At 41.6% G+C, this 21,940-nt stretch overlaps 1 protein-coding gene across 2 annotated transcripts in view; it reads left to right on the top strand.

Annotated features, from left to right (window-relative positions):
* grk3 (G protein-coupled receptor kinase 3) overlaps nt 1–21,940 on the top strand; it is a 74,213-nt gene that overhangs the window by 25,546 nt on the left and 26,727 nt on the right. For both annotated transcript variants that reach the window (XM_085280627.1, XM_085280628.1), the window contains exons 3-10: nt 17,111–17,184; nt 17,323–17,424; nt 18,133–18,207; nt 19,718–19,779; nt 19,886–19,937; nt 20,242–20,333; nt 20,421–20,520; nt 21,663–21,741. In XM_085280627.1, coding sequence (XP_085136753.1) covers nt 17,111–17,184; nt 17,323–17,424; nt 18,133–18,207; nt 19,718–19,779; nt 19,886–19,937; nt 20,242–20,333; nt 20,421–20,520; nt 21,663–21,741 — 636 coding nt within the window. The remainder of the gene's footprint in view (nt 1–17,110; nt 17,185–17,322; nt 17,425–18,132; nt 18,208–19,717; nt 19,780–19,885; nt 19,938–20,241; nt 20,334–20,420; nt 20,521–21,662; nt 21,742–21,940) is intronic.

The raw sequence follows: 21,940 nt of genomic DNA on the forward strand, positions 1-21,940 counted from the left end.
AGTCAGGAGAACAACTGAGATAATCCATCCACAATACGAGGTTAGTCATTAATATACTGCAACAACATGGGAATAGAGCAGAATTCATTCATTAATAGATCAATGGTACAGAAATGGAGGAAGCAAGAAGAATGAGTTTAATAAAGTTTGATTTATCTGACTGCTTTGTTTCGCTTAATGTGCCTTATAATCCTGTGCACCTTATGGTCCGAAAAATACGTACTGCACACTGCAGTTTAATGTTGCAAGGCACCTCTTTTTAACTTCAGTGGATATTATACATGGTTATGCTCAGGATATGTCAGCCCATTTCTACTGGAAATGCCTTTTGGTTAAACTTTCAGCAAGGAATTTGCATTTGCACTGTTACATTTTTATAAAGCTTTTAATGTACATAAAAACCAGCTTCTTGTTTAAGTGAAAATAAATGGAAGGTTGTCTTTTTGCGCCAGTAATGTTGTGGAGTTGTATTTTGTCTCGCATCAATTATATCGTCAGTTATATCGTTATCGCAAATTTTCAAATATATATCGTGATAAATATTTTTTGCCATATCGCCCTGCTCTAGTCTGAAGCATGGGATGAGAATAGTACTAGATATTTATATTTAGTACAGTTGTTAGTGCTTATGGTACTTAATAGCCTCTTTTCCGTTAGTACCTATTCGAATCATTTGTTTTCCATTACAGTCGAGTACCACCCAATGTCATTGGGTCATTGTTATAGCAATGCGTCTGGTGACGAAATTGGGTGAATGTCGAGGCAACGATATACCTGCTGCTTGGGTCTGTGGCTTTTTGTCAGGCTTGGGAACTACAGCGTTGCATTTCCCTCATTGCTGGTGTTCTGAAAAACCGTCCTACTTTGGCAAATCGTCCTATTGGACGGTTACTTCTGAGTAATCCTACCCCTAGCCCTAACCACAGCCCTAACCATAACCATACGAAATATTCACAATGGATAAATTTGGGTTTCGTGTTGTGCGCATGCGCAGAAATAATGGGTAGGGATGGTTTGTGAGGTAGGATGGATTCCCAGAACACCGGGTTTCAAAAATGGTGGATTTGATTTTCGTGAACGAGACGTTCCAGTCAATCGGTGGCATGCAGTCTGTCAATGTCACATTTTAGTACCTGCTTGGATTGCTTGGAACCCCGGCCAAGTAGGTACTATTTTAGTACCTGGTACCAGGACCAGGTTCTATGACCTAATGGAGAACCCTGAAAACCGTAGCAAACCAAGGCGAGTTAATGCGAGTAGGAACCAAGTAGGAGCTTATGTTCTGACTAAGGAAAGTTTCATCTGATGATGCCTGTGACAGTGGCTTTTTGGTATGGAAAAAACAAACAAACTGCTTAACACTTTAGTTTTCTAAAGTAACTGCAGCTTTTCCTCAGTGTAGCCGCTAGGGTAGGGCAATATGGTCAAAAATATTTATCACGATATATTTGAAAATTTGCCATAATGATATAACTGATGATATAATTGACGTGAGACAAAATACTTTACAACTTTTTATTAGTGCAAAAAAAACCCCCATCAATGTATTTTCACTTAAACAAGCAGGTGTTTTTTTTTTTGTTGTTGTTTTTTTTAACTTGCTGACAGTTTAACCAAAAGGCATTTCCAGTGGAAATTGACTGACATATCCTCAGCATAACCATGTATAATATAAACAAAACTTTAAAAAAAGGTTATACACACACAATACGGTAATATTATGTTGAAGCACAGTACGTATCACTCTGCGAGGCTCCTGCTTACGATAGCCGTAATGCTCAGACAATCCATCAAGCGACTTTGGTAAGCTTCGTAACTTACCAAAGTCGTACTAAAACATTTTTTGACAGATTTTTGAGCACCGTGTACCACGGTGCTTGCATGCTCCACCATAAATTGTGCTTTGGTGTGTATCTGATGGACGAAAGCCAAACCAGTTCCACACCACTAAATTTGCACCATTTTTACAAACCAATTCGGGTTCATCTGTTTCATTCAACAATCCGCTTTTGCCCTTCTCATTCTCCGTCACCGCCATGCTTTTTCCACCATGTGCGTATGAAAACAAAGGCACTGGACATGCAAGTTTAACCCATATTCTATCGTGATATTTCATTTTCTAATTATTGCCTAACATTATACCGGTATTACTGTGAACAGTATGATATGGACCAGCCCTAGTACCCGCATCACTCACTTGCATCCACGTTTCTGCTTAGTGCCAAATGGAGCACAGTTAGCCAGAGCTGCAGTAACGCTGGGGGAGTCACTTGTTTCCTTTTGGGTCGCACATTACCAGCTGCTCATACCTCATCCTCAGTATAGCCCGACTGTACTCCATGGTGTGCGTTTGCCTATAGTGGTGACGCAATGTAAACCACCTTTAGCAGGAACAGATGTCTTTTAGTTTTTGCAAAGTTCTGAGCTCTGCTAGAAATTGTTGAAGTATCTCCTTATTAGCTACTATCCATCAGAAGCAGGCATGTGGCTCTTGTTCTCAGACACATTTGGGCTGGTTCCACTGTAAATGTAAACACATACGAATGATATGATATGGCACAGGTCTGATAACAACATTAGACCTATCGGGTAGGGGTGGGTTTAAAAAAAACAGATTTCCCATTTCAAAACTATTTTAGTTTCAATTCAGTTTTATTTATACAGTGCCAGATCGCAACAACAGTCACCTCAAGGCGCTTTATATTGTAAGGTAGACCCGACAATAATACATACAGAGAAAAAAACCCAAATCATACGATCTCCTTTTATTGATCCCATTGAGATTAAAAACCTCTTGTTCAAGGGAGCCCTAGCTAAGATACCTTTAGCAAAAAGGAACATTTTAAGCCTCATCTTAAAAGTAGAGATAGTGCCTGTCTCCCGAATGCAAACTGGAAGCTGGTTACCCAGCCCTACTATTGGGGTCCTAGGTCTTCCCTCCTTCCTCAGAGCACTCTCCTGTTTTTGTTTTTGTTTTTTTTGTTTTTTTTTTTAGTAAAGAAAGGTTGAAGCACGCAGCTTCAACTCCTGTCAAAGTGGGACAAAATAATGTTGACCTCCATTTGCGGCTGTAGAGAAGGTCATATATTGGTCAAATACTATTCTATAACAGTCTTCTCCATTCTGGATGTTAAATATCCTTGGGCAAGATACTAACCTCAAGGTGTTCTCCAATGCATTCACCAGTGTATGAATGCATGTAAATGTTAAAATGGAAAGCACTTGCATGGAAAGAGCATAGAAAAAAGTGCTTGTATGAATGGGTGAATGAGGCAAGTTGTGTAAAGCGCTTTGAGTGCTCAGAGTAGAAAAGCGCTATAAAAGTACCAGTCCATTCCTCCTTTTATGTCAGCTGGTGCCATATTTTTGTAGGCAGTAGATCTGCTGCTTCTCACCATGAAAAGGACTGCTTACTAGACTTTGAGGTGTTTTGGACAGTCCTACTAAAAAGAAGCCCTGGGAGAGTTTCTGTCTACTTGGGAATACTTTAGGGGTAGTAAAGAGTTGAGAACAGTGCAGGTACTAGCCAGCAGTACCTGGCTGTGAATGTGATCTCAAATCAAATTGAGACCACATTTATATATAAACAAAGATGGCCACAGGAATCAAGCCTAATCAGAACAGTGTACTGTTTGAGTGTTTGGGTGGTGGGTATAGCTTGGAAAAGGCTAAGCACAAATTTAGCAAACAAACAGCCACTGGTCAGGACAAATGCCATACAGTTGCCTTTTGTGTTGAATTGCTGCCCTTGTGCTTTGATCAGCCTCATGTAAAGTTGAAACTGGAGCCAACACAGCAGCTACTACATGTGCCATTCCACAAGCAGCAAAGCTAACACTAGCTTGTGTCATAATGCTGCACCACTTAGAACTGTTGCCATCAAGGGAATAGCACTCTGTGATTTCCACTATTAAAGCATGACTGTTAGTGGTATCTCTGTTTCAACCTGGCTGACCTGCATGCGTGTAAAACCATTTAAAGCTTTAAAGGACATTGATTTAAAACCTGACGCTAACACAGTGTGTTAATAAATAACCTGAAGTAAAAAATGAACGTATGGACTTTTGTACTTGGAGGCTAAGAGGGTGTTCAAATGAAGAGTGGACATCTGAATGGCTTATTGGAATTGCTGTGTTTTTTGTGAAGTACATTACAGCGACCCTCCATCTTTCAGCTCCTGCTCCATCTTCATTTTTGAGCCCTTTCCTTGTCTTCATTCTTTCCTAAAGTCCTTCCTTCTCCTTTTATTTCTCTCACTTTTGCCTTGGCATTCTTTTTCTCCATCTGTCAGACTTCTGGAATGGATGATGGAGAGTTGTGGGTTGCCTAGCAACTACAGTTGCCACAGCAACGGCACCAGAACTGCTGCTTTTTCTTGTCGACTGGGAGAAATGAAATTGATTAAAGGGGGAATAAAATAGGTGATGAGAATTGGAGAGTGGGGAAATGGAGAGGAAGATGTGAAAGAAGAGCTCCAATGGGCAGAACAACATTTATTCCTGTTTCTGTTTCCCAGAATGCAGCATTTGTCCACGATAGGAGTGTGTGTGTGTCTGTGTGCGCGCGTGTCAACACACTGTCCTCGCCTCCAGTCCAGTCACACTATCTTCATATCTGAGGAATCTGATGACAGGCAGTTAGTTAATGTACCACAGCAAAAATCAGGATAAGTATTAATGTCACGTCTTTATAGTACAAATTTACTGCCATTGTCATGTACTGATCATTTTAAACATACCCTTAATTATGATGGTAATAAACTTCAGTTGCATAGCAACTTTATACATAAGATGTTTTTGTTTTTTTTAGTAAAGAAAAAAAATCAGCAATAAAACCATTTTTCGTCCTTTCTGTAAGCGTGTGTAGGTAGAGCTAACACAGCTGTACACAGCTGTAAGCCTCTAGCATGGCCTGCAACATGGAATTAACCACGAGCAGTCTTACAGTCGACCTCCACCAGCACTCTATATCTGCAGCTGGATTAGTCTCTTGAGAACATCAGCAATGTATTTGCCTATTGTTCTTACTTCAGTTTGATATGTGTTTGCAAACACATGGCACACAGTATCTATATTTCAAACCATTTCCAATTCAGTAGTAAAGAATATTTCTGGTTCCCAATTAACTCCAAATCTGTCCATAATGCGTGTTTTCAGACAAATATGAACACTCTATGACCTCCTCAGTAGAGGCAATAAATAATAATGATAATAATAATGGATTGCATTTATATAGCGCTTTTTTAGGGCCCTCAAAGCGCTTTACAATTCCACTATTCATTCACTCTCACATTCACACACTGGTGGAGGCAGCTACAGTTGTAGCCACAGCTGCCCTGGGGCAGACTGACAGAAGCGAGGCTGCCATATCGCGCCATCGGCCCCTCTGGCCAACACCAGTAGGCGGTAGGTGAAGTATCTTGCCCAAGGACACAAAGACCGAGACTGTCCAAGCCGGGGCTCGAACCGGCAACCTTCCGGTTACAAGACGAACTGCCAACTGTTCGCCCATATCATCATCATCATCATCATCAACTTTATTTATAAAGCACTTTAAAACAACCACAGCTGACACAAAGTGCTGTACATTGGAACTGTAAAATAAAATTACATGAGATATAAATAAAAAACAAATAAAAGAAGAGTGAAATCATTAATTAAATAACTACTGCATTAAAAAAGAAACTAAGTCTCACTGAGGTTAAAAGCCAAGGAATAAAAGTAGGTTTTAAGACGTGATTTAAAAGTGGACAGTGGACAGGTGCTTCCTCGAAAGAAAAGATTTTAGTCTTGCCAGTCGCCTTAAATGATAAAAACTGGACTTCACCACTGCTCTGATTTGGTTGTCCAATTTAAAATCACTGTCCAACTTAAAACCAAGGTCATATCACAGAGAAAACCTGTCAGAACTGCGTGTGTGCATGTGTGCTTGCGTGTATCACTGCACTTACTTACACATTGTCTTGTGTGGTTGAAAGTAGCACTAATGCATTTAAAATGGACTTATTGGTGCTGTCTTGCACATTCCTGTCTACAGCAGCTTTAGCAGAGCACACACTGGAGCATCCTTTAAGAAAGGAGAAAATCTCATGTTCCACAGTTATTAACGATAGCATTCAAGAAAAAGGTTCAGCATACAAATACAGATCTGCTGTTAATTGATATGCTTTACATTTGATGCCATAACTTGCCCATAGGGCTGTCTTCAGCCACAGCCGGTCATTTTTCTGAGGTCACAGGAGGGAGAAGGAAACAAGTTACACTACATAATTTCTCTAGCTTGTGTGTGTGTGTGTGTGTGTGTGTGGGGGGGGGGGGGGGGGGGGTGTTGTTGTGTTTTTTTTTTTTTTTTTTTTTTAAGATTGTTGTTTTGTTTTTGGTCTTTTTCTTTCAGGTTTTTAGGTTGGGGTTTTTTGTTTTGTTTTGTTTTGTTTGTTTTTTTTGTTTTTTTTATTGTAATGAGGCAGTATTTTTCCATTGGCTTTTGAAACATGGTTGTAAGAACTGTAGAGATTAAACAAGATGTGCTTTTAGCCATCCATTTTCTAAATATTGTAGTATTGTAGTGTCTGTCTCTTGAATCCAAACTGCATGCTGGTTCCATAGAAGAGGTGCCTGAAAACTGAAGGCTCTTCCTTCCACTCTTTTTAAATACTCTCGGAACAACAACTAAGCCTGCAGTGTGAGAGCAAAGTGCTCTAATGGGGTGATATTCTACTGTAAGGTCATTAAGAGATGATGGGACCTGATAAGCTCAGGTAAAATATTTATTGTGATTTTTAACATCCATGTAGATGCTGAAAATAATGGCCTCAACACGGCATTTAATGTATTATATGTTATTATACTCAATTGGTTAATTTTAAAATTTAAAAGAACGCACCCACTACTTCAGAGCAAGATCTAGAGTAATCACACGAGATCTTGCTCTGACATATGTCATAGAAATTGAACATTTAATAGTATTCCCTGAAAACCCTCATGTTTGCTCATTTCCTACTAACATTTAAGTTTAAAATAATGATTACACAGCAGTGGGGAATACATTTCATCACAGTACTTGTCTGTCTGGAAGTGCTGTAACTAAGTTTAAGAATATAATTCATCCACTGTCATCTTCTTCAATGTCATGTGCCAACACAGGAGAGCAGCTACCTGAACTCTGCTCCTGCAGAGGTTGATTGTTTTATTAATAGTTTTACATCTTCCCTGCATGTGATTCATGGTGGGAATACTTTACTCCATGGTATAACGCTCAGATGCGCACCTTACAGCAAATAACTTATAAGCTGGAGTGGAAATGACATCTAATTTAGAAGATCTCCATTTAGACTGGAAAAATAAATTCCTCTATTAAAAGCCGACCATAAAGCTAGAACATCTTACTATTCATCACTAATTGAAGAAAATAAGAACCCTAAGTTTCTCTTTAGCGCTGTAGCGAGGCTAACAAAAAGTCTGAGCTCTGTTGAGCCAACCGTAACTAATAATGACTTTATGAATTTCTTTACAAATAAAATTGGAGAAAATACTACTCATAACAATCTCACAGACATAACATTATATACAGCAACTTTCAGTGCCATTGATACTTATTTATACTTTTTTTTTCTCCAGTTGATCTTTGAGTTCAGTAATTACTTCCTCCAAACCATCAATGTGTCTTTTAGACCCAAATCCTAAAAGACTGCTCAAAGAAATCCTACCATTGATTAATGTTTCAATCTTAAATCAACCTATCTCTGTTAATGGGATATATACCACACGCCTTCATGCTGGCAGCAGATAAACCATTACTTAAAAAGCCATCACTCGACCCAGCTGTCTTAGCTAATTACTGAAAAATCTCCACTATTACATAGAGGATTATCTTGAATTCCACAGGGTTCTGTGCATGCCATAAGTTTGGTTTGCTTATCCATCCTTCCCATTGTCAATGCATTTAAACAGGACCTCCATCAACAGCAACGGGCGCACAGGCACTTTTGGAATAACCAGCTGGTTAACTAGTTGGCACTCTGGACAAGACATGCACCACCGCTACCGCGGTACATCGGCAATAAAATCGGTCCATGACCCGATCCAGTGTTTTGTCATACCCCATGTGACCGACCATTGGGTTGTAATGAGCTGCCTGGAAAATAATTTTCTGGCGGCTTTTAGGCATCAACAACCGAGTGTGCGCCTCCTGTTTTCGAGCATTGCAACTCACTCAATATAACCTGTCCCTAATTAATACGAAGTGCGGGAATGTCAGCCCCGTTTCAGGGTGCACCACCCAACTATTAATGCTTATTACCTGGTCGAAGGCTGAGCATTGGGTGTCGTCCCAAGACTGCTCCAGTGGAAAATCATCTGTGGAGTGGGTTACTGGAGCCGGTGGGGCCTCTTGAGAAGGCCCCCCTGTCTTTCCTCTCGCGGGGCTAGTGCCCCACATGCCCCTACCGGCCACGATCGCACTCCAACACACTGCCCCATTAACCTACTGAACCCGGGTCAATCCCTGCCAATTCCCCAATATCTAATTTCCGGTAACACTAAGGCATATTTCCCCATGCACACACTTCCCCTCCACCCACTCTGCCTACAGCAGTGCCCCCAGGCAAACCAGGGTTTGGTGGATCAGGATCTGCGTACAGCCTGAATCCACCAGAGCCTGGCGTGTACCCCCTTGGCACCTTACTGGTACACGGTACGTCTCTCCTGAACTGGGGGAGGGCGTCAGAGGGCCAGTGACACAGAACACCTGTCCCACCTTCATTAATGGGCAGTCCTAATGGAGATGCCAGGTTGCCCACACCGCCTGCCACCTGGGCTTCCCAGGACAGCAGCCAGAGAGCTCATCTAGGGGCTTCCCATGATGCACTGTTTTTTTTCTTTTTTGCTTGTTTGTTTCTCTTCTTCTTCACTCACTTTTTTTACTCACTGTTTATACACCACTCTGCATTTAATAATCAGTTATTGATCTCTGTGTCTTTGTCCTGTGTTCCTCCCCCTCACCCCCAACCAGACGCAGCAGATGGCCAGCCATTCCTGAACCTGGTTCTGCTGTAGGTTTCTTCCTGTTAAAAGGCAGTTTTTTCATCCCACTTTCCCCAAAGCACTTGCTCATAGGGAGTCATCTGATCATTAAGGTTTTATCTGTTTCTCTGTATTATTTTTGTATGTTTACCTTACAATATAACACACCTTGAGGCAACTGTGGTTGTGCTTTGGTGCTAAATAAATAAAACTGAATTACTATTGCACTATAATCCTGCTGCAGCTGGTACCTTGTTTCGATAAATTCACAGTTTGATTTAGCAAGTACCAGTGACAGTAGCTCTCATAATTCCTACTGCCTGCAAGCTGCACACATCGATTCTCTATCATCAGAATTGTTATCACAGATATTCTTAAAATGTTGTTTTGAGGCTGTATCACTTGTTCCTATTTGGTGGTAGGTTTTATTGTGGACTATTTGAACTTGCTCTGTTACTTAGTTGGAGAATAAAAGCCTAAGACAGTGCGGAGCTGAGCTCCAGACCATACACACGAGTTTAATAGTTTAGCACACTTGCATCTTTTTCTAATAAGCTGTAATCTGAGCAGTGTGCTCACTAAGTATTGATGACGATATGAGCTAAATCTTGTTCTGCTAAATTGATAGGAATTCATTCAGTCTGATGTTGCTAAACTGAGGCCTTTAATGCTGCATGGGCAAGTTAATACCTTCCTGTTTGTCCTTTGCACACTACACAGGTTTCAGCTTTTTTTGTGTGTGTCTCCAGTTAGATTGTTGGGTTGGAAAGCACATGTGTAAATCATAACTTGTGGACACTGCACAAATTATGATTTACACATGTGAGAATGTTTATCCAAACTCTAAGGCTAAGTTGTTGCGTCATGGTGTTCATATGTTGACATCTGCTGCTAGGATTCGCTCAGCAGGTGCCAAATGTTCCATGATATTTAACTTTGCAATGGCTCCTGGATATATATGCTAAACCTGCTACAGTATGTTATGCACACACTGGCATGGTAATGAAGTCAGAAGCTACAGTGAGAGCTCATACCTGTCTCAAGGCTTCAAAGGCCCCAGTATACCCACTTCGCTCTGCACCTCAACCTCTTGTCACAGTCACTTGTATTTATACCCATCGTTAAGGAGCAAGAAGTCACTGGAGTATTCTGCTAAATGATAGGTGTCGCCACTCAGACAATATCACCACCTAAACTCTGATAAGGAGGAGAAGAAGTCAGAGACTTTGTCTTGTGTTTTCTCTTGTTTTTTTCCCTTCACAAACGCTCAAGTTTTCAATACTGTTTCATCATCTCCCTCTGTATATCTGTATGTCTCTGAGCTTCTGTGCTGGAACATCAGTAAAGTGACGGTAAAAACCGACACTCATGTCTTCAACCCAGCAACTGTGCCAGCGGTGCAATGTGCACGACTGGCTGAGACACAAAGATGTGTGTGACACATAAGTCTGGTACCTTGTTACATCTGGAGAGTATGTGCTGTAAGTCAGAGGTTGTGGACATCCAGACTATGAGTTTGCAAAGACTGCTTAGATTGTATAGGGTCACAACTACAACTAGTTTCCTTTTCACAAATTATTTCCCATCCTTACTTTCCACGTTCACCAACGTCACACAGACATTAACATGGCTATATATATATTTATCTAGCTAGCTAGCTTTGGGAGTACCAAAAATGTCTTTATGCAAGAAAAAACCTTGGACTATATGCTGTGGTAAACTTTGACTTTTATCCTTCTTATTCATGCATGCACAGATGTTTCACAGAATGTGTCCTCATGAAGTGCTGATAATGAAAAGATGTTAGTAAAAGTATAAAGGAACCCTGTAGTCTTGGGTAAACACATTTACTAATTTCATCTCTGCATTCCTTCCACCTTTGCTGGGCGATCGTGGCTCAAAGAGTTGGCAGTTCGTCTTGTAACCGGAAGGTTGCCGGTTCGAGCCCTGGCTCGGACAGTCTCAGTCGTTGTGTCCTTGGGCAAGACACTTCACGTACCGCCTACTGGTGATGGCCAGAGGGGCAGATGGCGCGATATGGCAGCCTCGCTTCTGTCAGTCTGCCCCAGGGCAGCTGTGGCTACAACTGTAGCTGCCTCCACCAGTGTGTGAATGTGAGAGTGAATGAATAGTGGAACTGTAAAGCGCTTTGAGGGCCCCTCAAAGCGCTATATAAATGCAATCCATTATTATTTTTATTATTATCTTTGGGTGAAATCAAACCGACTAAATGATAAATACTGATGTTCTTATTTCATGTCTGGCTGCTGTGTGTCGCAGCTCTAAATCAAATATACAAAGGGCAAAAAAGGGCAACTTTAAACTTGAGCTCATCGAGGTTTAATTGGATCTGATCGATGTTTGAGTATAATTTGTCAAGTTCTGCTCCCCAGTTCTCAGCTTTGGTAACCGCCATATGCAATTCTTCTATCTTTTCAGCTAACAGAAGGCAGAATCAGGGGATGGATTTGATGCAGGAACCATACTAGTTTTGCTTATACATAATTTGATGTTCTGTGTGTTCAGTGGTTTTGAAGGTTCATAGTTACTGAAAATTAGGTGAGGGAGTAGTACGAGTCTTGCAAAAGAAGCAGTACTGAAGTTTGGTGGTATTGTTACTTAGGACTATTGTTACAGACCACACTTTTGTTCTTTAACGCTGGCTTTTAAAATCAACTTTCCTTTCAAAGAACCTGAAAGTCTGGTGTTTTCACTTGTCCTCACGCCACACCATCTCAAAGAGAATACAGATATGCTGATAAATCATGGGATTAGCTGACACTGGCTTTGTTGACTGATATCAGCAGATGAGATGGTATTTAGCAGTGTAAGTGGTATCTGCTGTTTCACACCGGGTTTGTGCTGGATGTATGCGTCTATATATAATCGGTTTGTATAAGCTGGCACAGTCAAGAATAATCAGTGATAACAGTTGATGCAGTTTTATTAACAGCATTGCATTTATTGCCTTTATTGAGTTCGAATTCATTTCAGGCATGCAGACGAGAAGACCTACACAGACTTTGAGCAGAAATGCAACTGTGTTCTGCATAATTTGGACATGGCATTTGAAAAAAGCTTGCATATGACTCACTTGTGCAAAAGTTGGGCAGGACCTGGAAGATTTGCTGTGGTACATGGAGCTATGAATTCTGCTGTCTACCAAAACATCATGAAGGAGAATGTCCAGCCATCTGTTAGTGACCTCAAGCTGAAGCACACTTGGATTCTGCGGTAGGACAATAATCCAAAACACACCAGCAAGAAAAACAAAATGAGGACTTTAAAGTAGTCTTCCCAGAGTACTGACCTGAATCCAATTGAGGTGCATGACCTTAAAAAGGTGGTTCATGCTCGAAAACCCCCCCAGTGTGAGTGTGAATTACAAGAATTCTGCATGGATGATGAGTGGGTCAGAATTGCTCCACAGCGCTATGGAAACTCATTGCCAGGTATCACAAACTCTTTATTGCAGTTGTTGCTGCTAAGAGTGGCCCAACCATTTATTAGGTTTAGGGGGTGTACACTTTATTAATAGTGACAAACATACAAAAACCAGGAAATCAGGAAGGCGGCAAAGACTTCTTTCACCCCCACTGTACATGACCCCTAACAAAATTGTCTGTGATACTATCCTGAGTGGATGCAGTGATATATTATACACAGGTTACTTTCATGTCAAACAGGCGAAGTGAACTTCATGTATGCTTAATTTCTTTAAAGGAAAGCAGTAGTAACATCCGTGACAACTAAACTGTTTGCACATAACTGCCTATGCATATGTAGAAGCCCAGGTTACCCTCAGGATCCTCAGCATACACAGTGACTGTGCTGTAAATAACACTGAGAACAGCAGCCTGGGGTTCAAATGATCAATAGTGCATTGGAAAACGAGCCCCTCCAATGTACTGCTGTAGCCATTTAATGCTGGATTCATTCCTCATGCTGTGGCTGTGCCGTCTCTGAAATCAGCTGTGTGACATCACCAATCAAAACAAATTGCCAGCACTGTGGGATTAGCATTTTAGCAGGTTATGGTGAGGGTGTTCAGTCTGTGTGGGCAGGGTTAGCAGAATACTTAACATTGTTTGCTAATCTTGAAGCTGTACTCCAATGAATGTCTGTCACATCATGCAGTATATGCACACTCAAATGCACCGCCGACTGGTGCCGCTCACTCCCACCAGTAAAGGTCAGCGTATGTATAATGGAGCACATGCAAGTCACCTCTCACTCAAATGACCCTTCAATAATTTTATTATTCTTACCCCTCAGCCATAAAGGGAGGATGGGCTGTTTTTGTCACCTCGCCAGTTGGGCAGGCAGGCAAAGTGAAGCATTTGTGAACTAAATGTCAACAGATTCACAAATTACCCACAATGCCACAGCTCATTTTAGCGAGTGGGACTGGTCCCGTCATGTCAGATTAGCTTGTTGTGGATGCTAACAAGCAAATACAACAGGCAGACAGCTGGCATCCATAACTCCTAACTAATGGATGTTTGGTGCCACATTTGTTTCTGAGTACAATTTTTAAAAAGTCTGCATGTATCGTAAATCTAAACTGCAAGGTGGGGCAGGATCCCTGTGTTACCTACAGCTGTACGTGTACAGAGTTGGAACACTGCAGCTATACACAGCGTGGTCAGTGTGTGTGTGTGATGATGGAAGACTGAGGCAGTCAGAACATGCCAGCTTGATATTTTTAGACAGTTCAGGTGATCTCGCTAATGAGACAAAGCTCAAAGGAGCTGGCGCCTGAAGTAAGTGTGTGTGTGAGTGAGAGAGAGAGAGAGAGAGAGAGAGAGAGTGGGAGAGGCCATTTGTTGAATTAGCTGGGCAGTGTTGAAGTGTTCAGCGATTAAGTTTAATCCTTGAGTCTTGGTGATGTAAGGCCTGACACCCCCCCCCCCCCCCCCCCCCCCCCCCCCCCCTCTCTCTCCTAATACCTCTCCTGCATGTTTGGTCCTTGCTTTTGAAAACCTGTTTTTGTGTTTGGGAGGAGGTTGATTGTGAGGGTAGGAGGGAATGCCCTGTCCATTAGGCTGTGTAAATATACAGCATGTGTGGATGCATATGAGGACGTTTATTCGTCAGACTGGAAATGATGCATCATGTCTGTAGGGGAAGATAAAACGGAAGGGAAGAAGTGACAATATATGATAGTAGACGTGAGGCCAAAAACAAGTGCCCTAAACTGAATCAGTGAGGACAGTGAACTGAAACAATAGCTGCTTTTTAAAAGCTTTAAAGGGAATTTTGTGATGTCCAGTTTCTGATTTGTGTAAGTAAAGTGTAGAGCGCTTTTTTCCCCCTTTTTGTCTGAACCAAAGAAGAAGCAGGCCTGTTAATACAAGCCTGATTCAAAGGCATGTTGTACGATATATTGTACTCTGATTTAGGGCTGCCACAAACGATTATTTTGATAGTCGACTTATCACCGATTATTTATGCGATTAGTCGACTAATCAGATCATCATCCATTGGACGTAAAACGTACAGCTTATTGCACCAGCATGCATCTGCTCTTATATAACTATCATTAGCTTACATCTTTAAGTGTTTAAGGTCTGTGCTAACTAAAAATAAAGACAAGATGATAGTTTATGAAATTTTAATGAAATTTGCAGATAGTTTCAGTGAAGTTTAATAAACTCCTTGCTATCTAAAATATAACAGGACACCGGAGTAAATTCTCAAGCATCTCACACTTCTGATAATCAGTTGCCTGCTTGACGTTTATTCAGCTGTGTAAAAACTATAACTTTAATCTCAGCCAAACCGATTTACTCAGGAACAAATAAAATACTAAAAAAAAAACCAAACAGTATAATTTTAAGTTATCTAAGTCACTCATATATCATGTTTAACCTGAGTAGCGAAAGACGGTGGTGGGTTTGAATACGATTTGCCGGGAGTCTGGTGTTCTCAATGGCTCTAGTGAGCCTTGAGCCCCGGTTAGCTATCAAGCTGGTGGGTAACAGACGTCTCCGAAAACGTTGGAGCGCTTTTGAAAATATGCGGTGTCTTGATCACACACACAGGGATGAATGAGTAGTGACCAGAGGTGGATTGATATCAAACCCTAATCTTTAGAACTGTGCTCACTGGTTGATTCTGTTTTATACGCGACACATGCTCCTCACACAAGGCCTGAGGTGGTACCGCGGCTTGTCTACCAATCAGAAGGTTGCCATATGTCCATATGTTGAACTGTCCTTGAGAGAGATCCTGAATGCTGAGTTGCCCCTGATGTATCTTTCAGAGTGTGCGTGTGTGCGCAAGATTGTATGATAAAATAATGTATGAATGTGTGTATGTGGTTGGCTGGGTGAGACTTGTGGTAGAAGTACAAATCCAGTATAAACCAGCATTTCTTCAGACACACAGCTCATTTTGAGATGGTGGTTGATCATTTTGAATATGGGCAATGGTCCATTTATTAGAATTTCAGACTCCTGTTGATAGATGTTGTTGATCAGAAGCAACTTTTCCATCATTTGGCCTGAGTGGAGCTGACAGTGAGTGAGTCTGGGCTGGATTTATGGCACATTGTTATGAAAATATAGCAGGGAAATAAGTGAATTTAAGACACATCTGTGTCTTACAGGACATGTGGGAGGGTGAGAATGAACGGCTTATATTTGTTTAGCCATCTATTTTTGCTCATACGTGATACTAATCGGTAAAGCCAAGATGCAAAGTCTTGAGTGTCAGCATTGCATGCGTACCGGTTTCTGTGGACAGTAGCTTGTTATACCTGCCAGTCTCGTGCCTTCATTTGTCTCCATCCCTAATGTACTGCTTCAATGTGTGTTTGATGGGAAAATGTCGCTGACATTCTAAGGACGGCAGAGGAGGGCCGTAACTGCCTCACCAGGCCTCCTGGAAGTGCCACAGTCCACTGACAGTCTCGTCTCTGTCGCTCTACACCATTCTTCACACATTGCTGATGGCCACAGAGGCTATTACCATGGCAACAGTGCCTCTCAACCCTGCAAGCCACATGGAAGTGTGTTTTGTTTTTTGTTTTTTTTAAATCCCCCCACCCACCTTCTCTCTGATGATGTTTCGAGTCTTTATTCGATAACAGTGTGAGATGTCTGTCCATTGTTGGTGTGTTTGAGAGCGGCGCTGTACTTTTAGCCAGCTAATCTCCAGGGCCATTTTCTGTAATTATGAACTGTGTGTGTATGTGTGTTGGTACAGTTGTAAAGTGGTGAGTGGAATTAGTTGCTTTCGTGGCCTTTCTTAAGAATAAGACAGCTTCAGTCTTTCTTAAGGCTCATACAGTAAATACAGCTGCTTGGGTTTCAGCTCTGTGTTCTGCCAAGTGTTTACTGTGTGTGTGTGTGTGTGTGTGTGTGTGTGTGTGTGTGTGTGTGTGTGTGTCACCTCATGTTGGCTATAATACTATCATGTATTTACAGAACAGTCACATTTGTGCCTCAAGTTTGCTTTTGTATGTTTTATTGTCTAGTTTTATACCAAATAATTTCCTTATTGCCTCTGTGCTTGTACATTCCACTGTCATATATTCTGCTTATTTCACATTTCTTTGATATGCTTAACAACTTGGAGGAATTAAAGTCATTATGATTAGAGGCATGTGAGGTACGCTGATGAGCATATCGTACAGATTGATAGACACATGGTAAAATGGTAAATGGCCTGTATTTGTATAGCGCTTTATGGTAAGTCAGTAACTACATCAGTGCATTACCTACCTAACTAAATGCCCAATGACACAGTGTCACATGTGGATCAGCTGTAATCCTAAAGCTAACACTGGTCGGGACTTTTGGTAATACCATTACTATGTTAATGAGCTATAAGAGGGTGATGTTTCATAGACTGTTAAAACTGTTACATCCACATACATCAAAAAAAGAAAGTTAGTCGAGGCCTGTTATAACTTTGACTTTAGGAGAAGTCGAAGGAGATCTGCTCGTCCTAAGTTTATGTTCTGTCTTATGTTTAATGTTTGGACTCCACTGGAGAGGCTAAAATCATTGTTGACCAGCAGACTGATAAATATTGCTGTTGCACTGAGATGTATACTCACTGTATTTTTGCTTTGTGTCTCACAGGCTTCCTGCTCTTCAAGGACTTCTGTATGAATGAAATAGATGAGGCTGTGCCTCAGCTCAAGTTCTACGAAGAAGTAAGTGTCCCATGCCCTGCGAATTAGAGTGCACAAAAGGGCTGGATGACCAGCTTGGGGCCTGTAATCCTGCTAATTCAGATTGAGCCTTCCGCATTCTGTGGTGTCGCTAAGCTGTGTGTGTGTTTTCTGTTTCAGATTAAGGACTATGAGAAGCTGGACTCTGAGGAGGAGCGGTTGAGCCGCAGCCGGCAGATTTACGATGTGTACATCATGAAGGAGCTCCTGTCCTGTTCACACGTGAGCATGCGGCCTTAACATCCACATTTTGACCACAGGACTCTGGTTCAAGCACACACAGACAAACACGCACACACCTCATGGGCATCTAATGATCCGCTCCCTAATATTCTCTTCTGTGAAAGCCGAGGAATCTGAGAGGTTTACGACACAAAGAGATCAGGAAAGCCACATTGTTGAAAAATATCAGAAAGAGACTGGTCAGTGGAACCTGGGATCATAAATGGAAACCAGATGCTTTTAGTAACAAACATTGAATCCCATATCCTCGATATTAATAATTTAATCTACAATTAATAATTTACTAGTGATGTAAATCCATACTATACTGTTGTTGGACCAATCCCGATCCCTGTAAAGCACAGTATACTCCAGTCTTCACCCTGCTTCTTCCTCTTCACCCGGCTTCTGGAGCAAGTCTAAACAAACACACACACACACACACACACACACACACTCTACTGCTTTTGTCCTCATGCAAGGCAACAATTTCGGATGTAAAGCAAGCACGGTGCATGCTGGGGCTGTCTAAATGGAGGAAGTTATTAAACACCCACCACCCACGCAAACCCAGATATTGGTGTTGCTCTCTGCAGCAGCGTTACAGTAGGGGTCGCACATGCTCACAACAGAAAAAACAGAAGTGAAATAAATGTTTATGCTGCATTTTTAATGGCCTTTGGTTTTATTTCCTCCTCTTTGTCTTAGCCATTCTCTAAGAAAGCAGTGGACCATGTGCAGAGTCACTTGGCGAAGAAACAGGTCCCCCCAAACCTTTTTCAGGTAAATACTATTTGATCTCTGAAGCTGCACTTGTCTGACTGTGCTCTTTTAAACATGTAGGAAAAAAAAAAAGTGAAGGATGGAAATAGTTTGATTTGATGATTGTAGACCTTTTACTTGTTTTTATATCAGCTCAGCTCATTGCCCCATATATTGCAAAGGAAACGGTCACTTGTTGTGTTTGATCCCACATACTCCATTAGTACCCTGTTGGTGGAGCCCTGACCCCAAAATGTGACTGAAGAAATGGTGCTTCCATTATTATTGTGCAAGTTGTTTGATGAGAGACACACAGTGATATCCTGCTGCTCTTGACAGAATAAAACTGGGACAAAAACTCCTCAGTCAGGTTTCGAAAACCTCAACGGTCAAACAGAACAAACATGAAACTTCCAAAACTTGTTAGTGCTGCATTGATACATGCATTTAGAATAGGTGGCAGTAAGAATGACTGGACTGTGAGCAGGGCAGGAGTCATGCATGTGTTAGCATATTTGTAGTTGTTGTTTTTTTTTTTTAATGATGCCACTCTGCATCACAATGAAATGTAACATTTCATTAACAGACAAGTTTGTAGGTCTACACTGACTTTTATAAAAGGCAAGTGCCGCTTGATGACATGAACAGGGCCAAAACAAAATATCAGAACAGCAGCATGCAACACTGCACATGCTCCTTAGAAAGAAAATACCTGTAAAACTGTGTGTGTATTGAAGGAACATTTTAGGATCATAAATCACTTTGGTGGCTTTACTTAGGTTCTGAAAACCCCGTGGAGGTTTCTAGAGGAGCACTCATCTCCACCTTTCAGTCCAATGTACCAAAATAAAAAAATCCCCCCACAAAAACACCACCTATTTTGTGATTTATTTATTTTTTCTCCATTCTTAATTGACTGGTGTGGTATGCGTGTGTGATTGACATGTCCATGTCAAAGAGTATCTATAGCACCTGAGTTGTACCAGATTCCCTTCTGTGCTCAATATTTGAACTTTATTGTTTTCGTTCATGCTGTTGGTAATTAAACTTTTACCATGGCATCGCTTGCTAAAATGCCACCCAGGAAAATTACATGCAGAGCAACACAGACAGGAGCTGTGTTTGAGCTCAGAAAATCTAATCAGCAACTTCCTCTTTTAGACTACAACATGGCTTATTTTGTGGATATAAAATTATACCCAGTGACTCTAAGATGTTACATCAACTTGTTAGTATTTCCTCTATATTTTCTCAGTCCTTGGGTTGTATGTGCAGCAGTAATACAGTACCTCTGTGTTACAACTGCACAAACAACTCAAAGACTCTTTGAGTCACAAACAAGATGTAAATGTTCAGTGGGCATTTCTGTGAAACAAGTTAGCTCACAAATACAAACCAGGTAAACAAGGCTGAGGCTCAGAAACAGTATGTGAACATGCAGTCCTGCCCACTCAGGAAAATAATTCACATACACCTGCAAAGCATTTTTGTCCACACATTTGCTGAAGAGAGTGTGTGTGTGTGTCTTTAGCCATACATCGTGGAGATCTGTGACAGCTTGAGAGGAAACATCTTCCAGAAGTTCATTGAGAGGTAATCATACTAGATGCGTTTTATTTTTGTTTCTCTTCCTCTTATTTTTCTTCAGCGGGGGGTGGTAGCTGACATCACATGTTGACATTTTGCTTTTTTCCTCCAGTGATAAATTCACTCGTTTTTGCCAGTGGAAGAATGTGGAGCTCAACATCCATGTGAGTATGGGGGACAGGGGGATTCTCCCAAAAGTTGACTATGTCTTTTTTATCTTATCGACTTAATGGGTTTGTAAAGAACCGTGTGGTTCTTTAGCAATTCCCTCCATCCAATGAAACACACCAGCAGAGCTGCCGAATCCTGAGATGTCTGGAAACAGACATCCGCTTTTTCAGATGGTGGGACGCAACAGCAACCTGAACCAAACGGGCACGTCCACCCAGAGTTTTCTGTCTCTGAGAGGAAGGCCATGTTTTTCTTCAGCTTGAGTTAAAGTCTCTGTGCTCCTCTCTCCTCCTTCAGCTGACCATGAATGACTTCAGCGTGCATCGGATCATCGGCAGGGGCGGCTTTGGAGAGGTGTACGGCTGCAGGAAGGCAGACACGGGAAAAATGTGAGCTCCGTAAATGTATTGAAAGGCACACCGCTCGGTGCAGTTACCTCTGCATGTGTAACCTGTGTCTGTCGCTCTGATTGTCAGGTATGCCATGAAGTGTTTGGACAAGAAAAGGATCAAAATGAAGCAGGGGGAGACTCTCGCACTCAACGAGAGAATCATGCTGTCATTAGTGAGCACAGGGGTGAGTTACACACCATGTTTGCACCAACAAAGGTTTTATTTTTTCTTAAATACTCGGCATGTTTTTAAAAATGCAATTCAGTACATTGCAATATGGTATACCAGTAAAACATAGTTACTCATACAGATCCCACTTATTCTAAACTCTCAGTGCTGCACAGACTTCCTGTATGGAACAGACTGCTTTGGTTTGAGCGCACAGGTTAAAAACAGCCTGAGATATTTTCCTCTAAAAAGACACTACTTCCAGAAACTACAAACAGAACTTTGTTTTCTGTCCATTCTTCAGCTCACCTCCCCTAACACTTAGCCCATGTCTTCTTGAGTGGGCAAGTTAAATATATGTGTATGACATACTGTTAAACAGACTCCACCTTAAGCAGTAAAATATTGCCCACCATATTCTCACTTTGACTTTGATTTCCACATCAGAAGGAAAAACATTTATCAAAGAAGAAAACTGATCAAGTTGATTTTGGGGGGAAATAAAGCACAATAGCATCATCGGTTTATTTTCTCTACAGAAATTCTATTCATTCAAATTCCCTTGATTGTCCACACCCATCCTGCAGTAACTCTGTGCTCCATCAACAAGGCCCCCTGAGAGACTGAGAATCTCTGCTGTAGCTGCAGAGCGGTGTCAGTTCAGACAGGCCACCGGGCAAAGCTCAGCTGACATCTTTCTTCAAATCCAGTTAGGAAGTCTCTCATTGGACGCTCTGTTTAGCCTACCCCCTAACCCTTTGCTTACCCACAGTTGCTGCACACCTGCAAGCCGTTTTGAACCCCATGCCCACTGAAGTTGCTTCCTTCATGCTGAATCTGCTTTAACTGTTGTCATATCGATGATATTATATCATCGATGCCTGTGCTGTTCCTGCTGGGTCATTCAGGGGATACCTCAATTTATAGCCCTGATGCCTAATGTCAGTGTCCCTGAGACTACAGTGGTCCTGAGTGAAATCCATCTTTCTGATTTAAAAATCGGTTTTTTGTGCTGCATGGGTGTGTTTTACTAAAGGTCCTCAGTTCTTTTTCCACTACTAGCTGTATAACCCATTTTAGGAAAACCACAAGAGTAAGGTTAGCTGGGAGGAGTTCACTTGTAGACTTTAAACTCGTTCTCTCTGCATCTTCCTTCAGGACTGCCCGTTCATTGTGTGTATGACGTATGCCTTCCACACGCCTGACAAGCTGTGCTTTATCCTGGACCTCATGAACGGTAGGATGTCCCACACATTCCTTCCTTCCTGCCTTAGATTAAACTCCTGCCGAGTCCAATCTGTCCTGAGACACAAAGATGGGATTACTCGGACTGCCAGTCGCCACTCAGGCCATTCCTCCCTCAGGGAGTTGATAGGATTTTGATCTCATTGATGACGCCTCACACCACCTGCCTGTGTTAGATTCTTTTGCATCTA

Source organism: Mchenga conophoros, linkage group LG7 (assembly GCF_057382185.1).
Source record: "Mchenga conophoros isolate Kocher_MC1m ecotype Shallow Benthic linkage group LG7, M_conophoros_male_GT1.1, whole genome shotgun sequence".
Lineage (NCBI taxonomy): Eukaryota > Metazoa > Chordata > Actinopteri > Cichliformes > Cichlidae > Mchenga > Mchenga conophoros.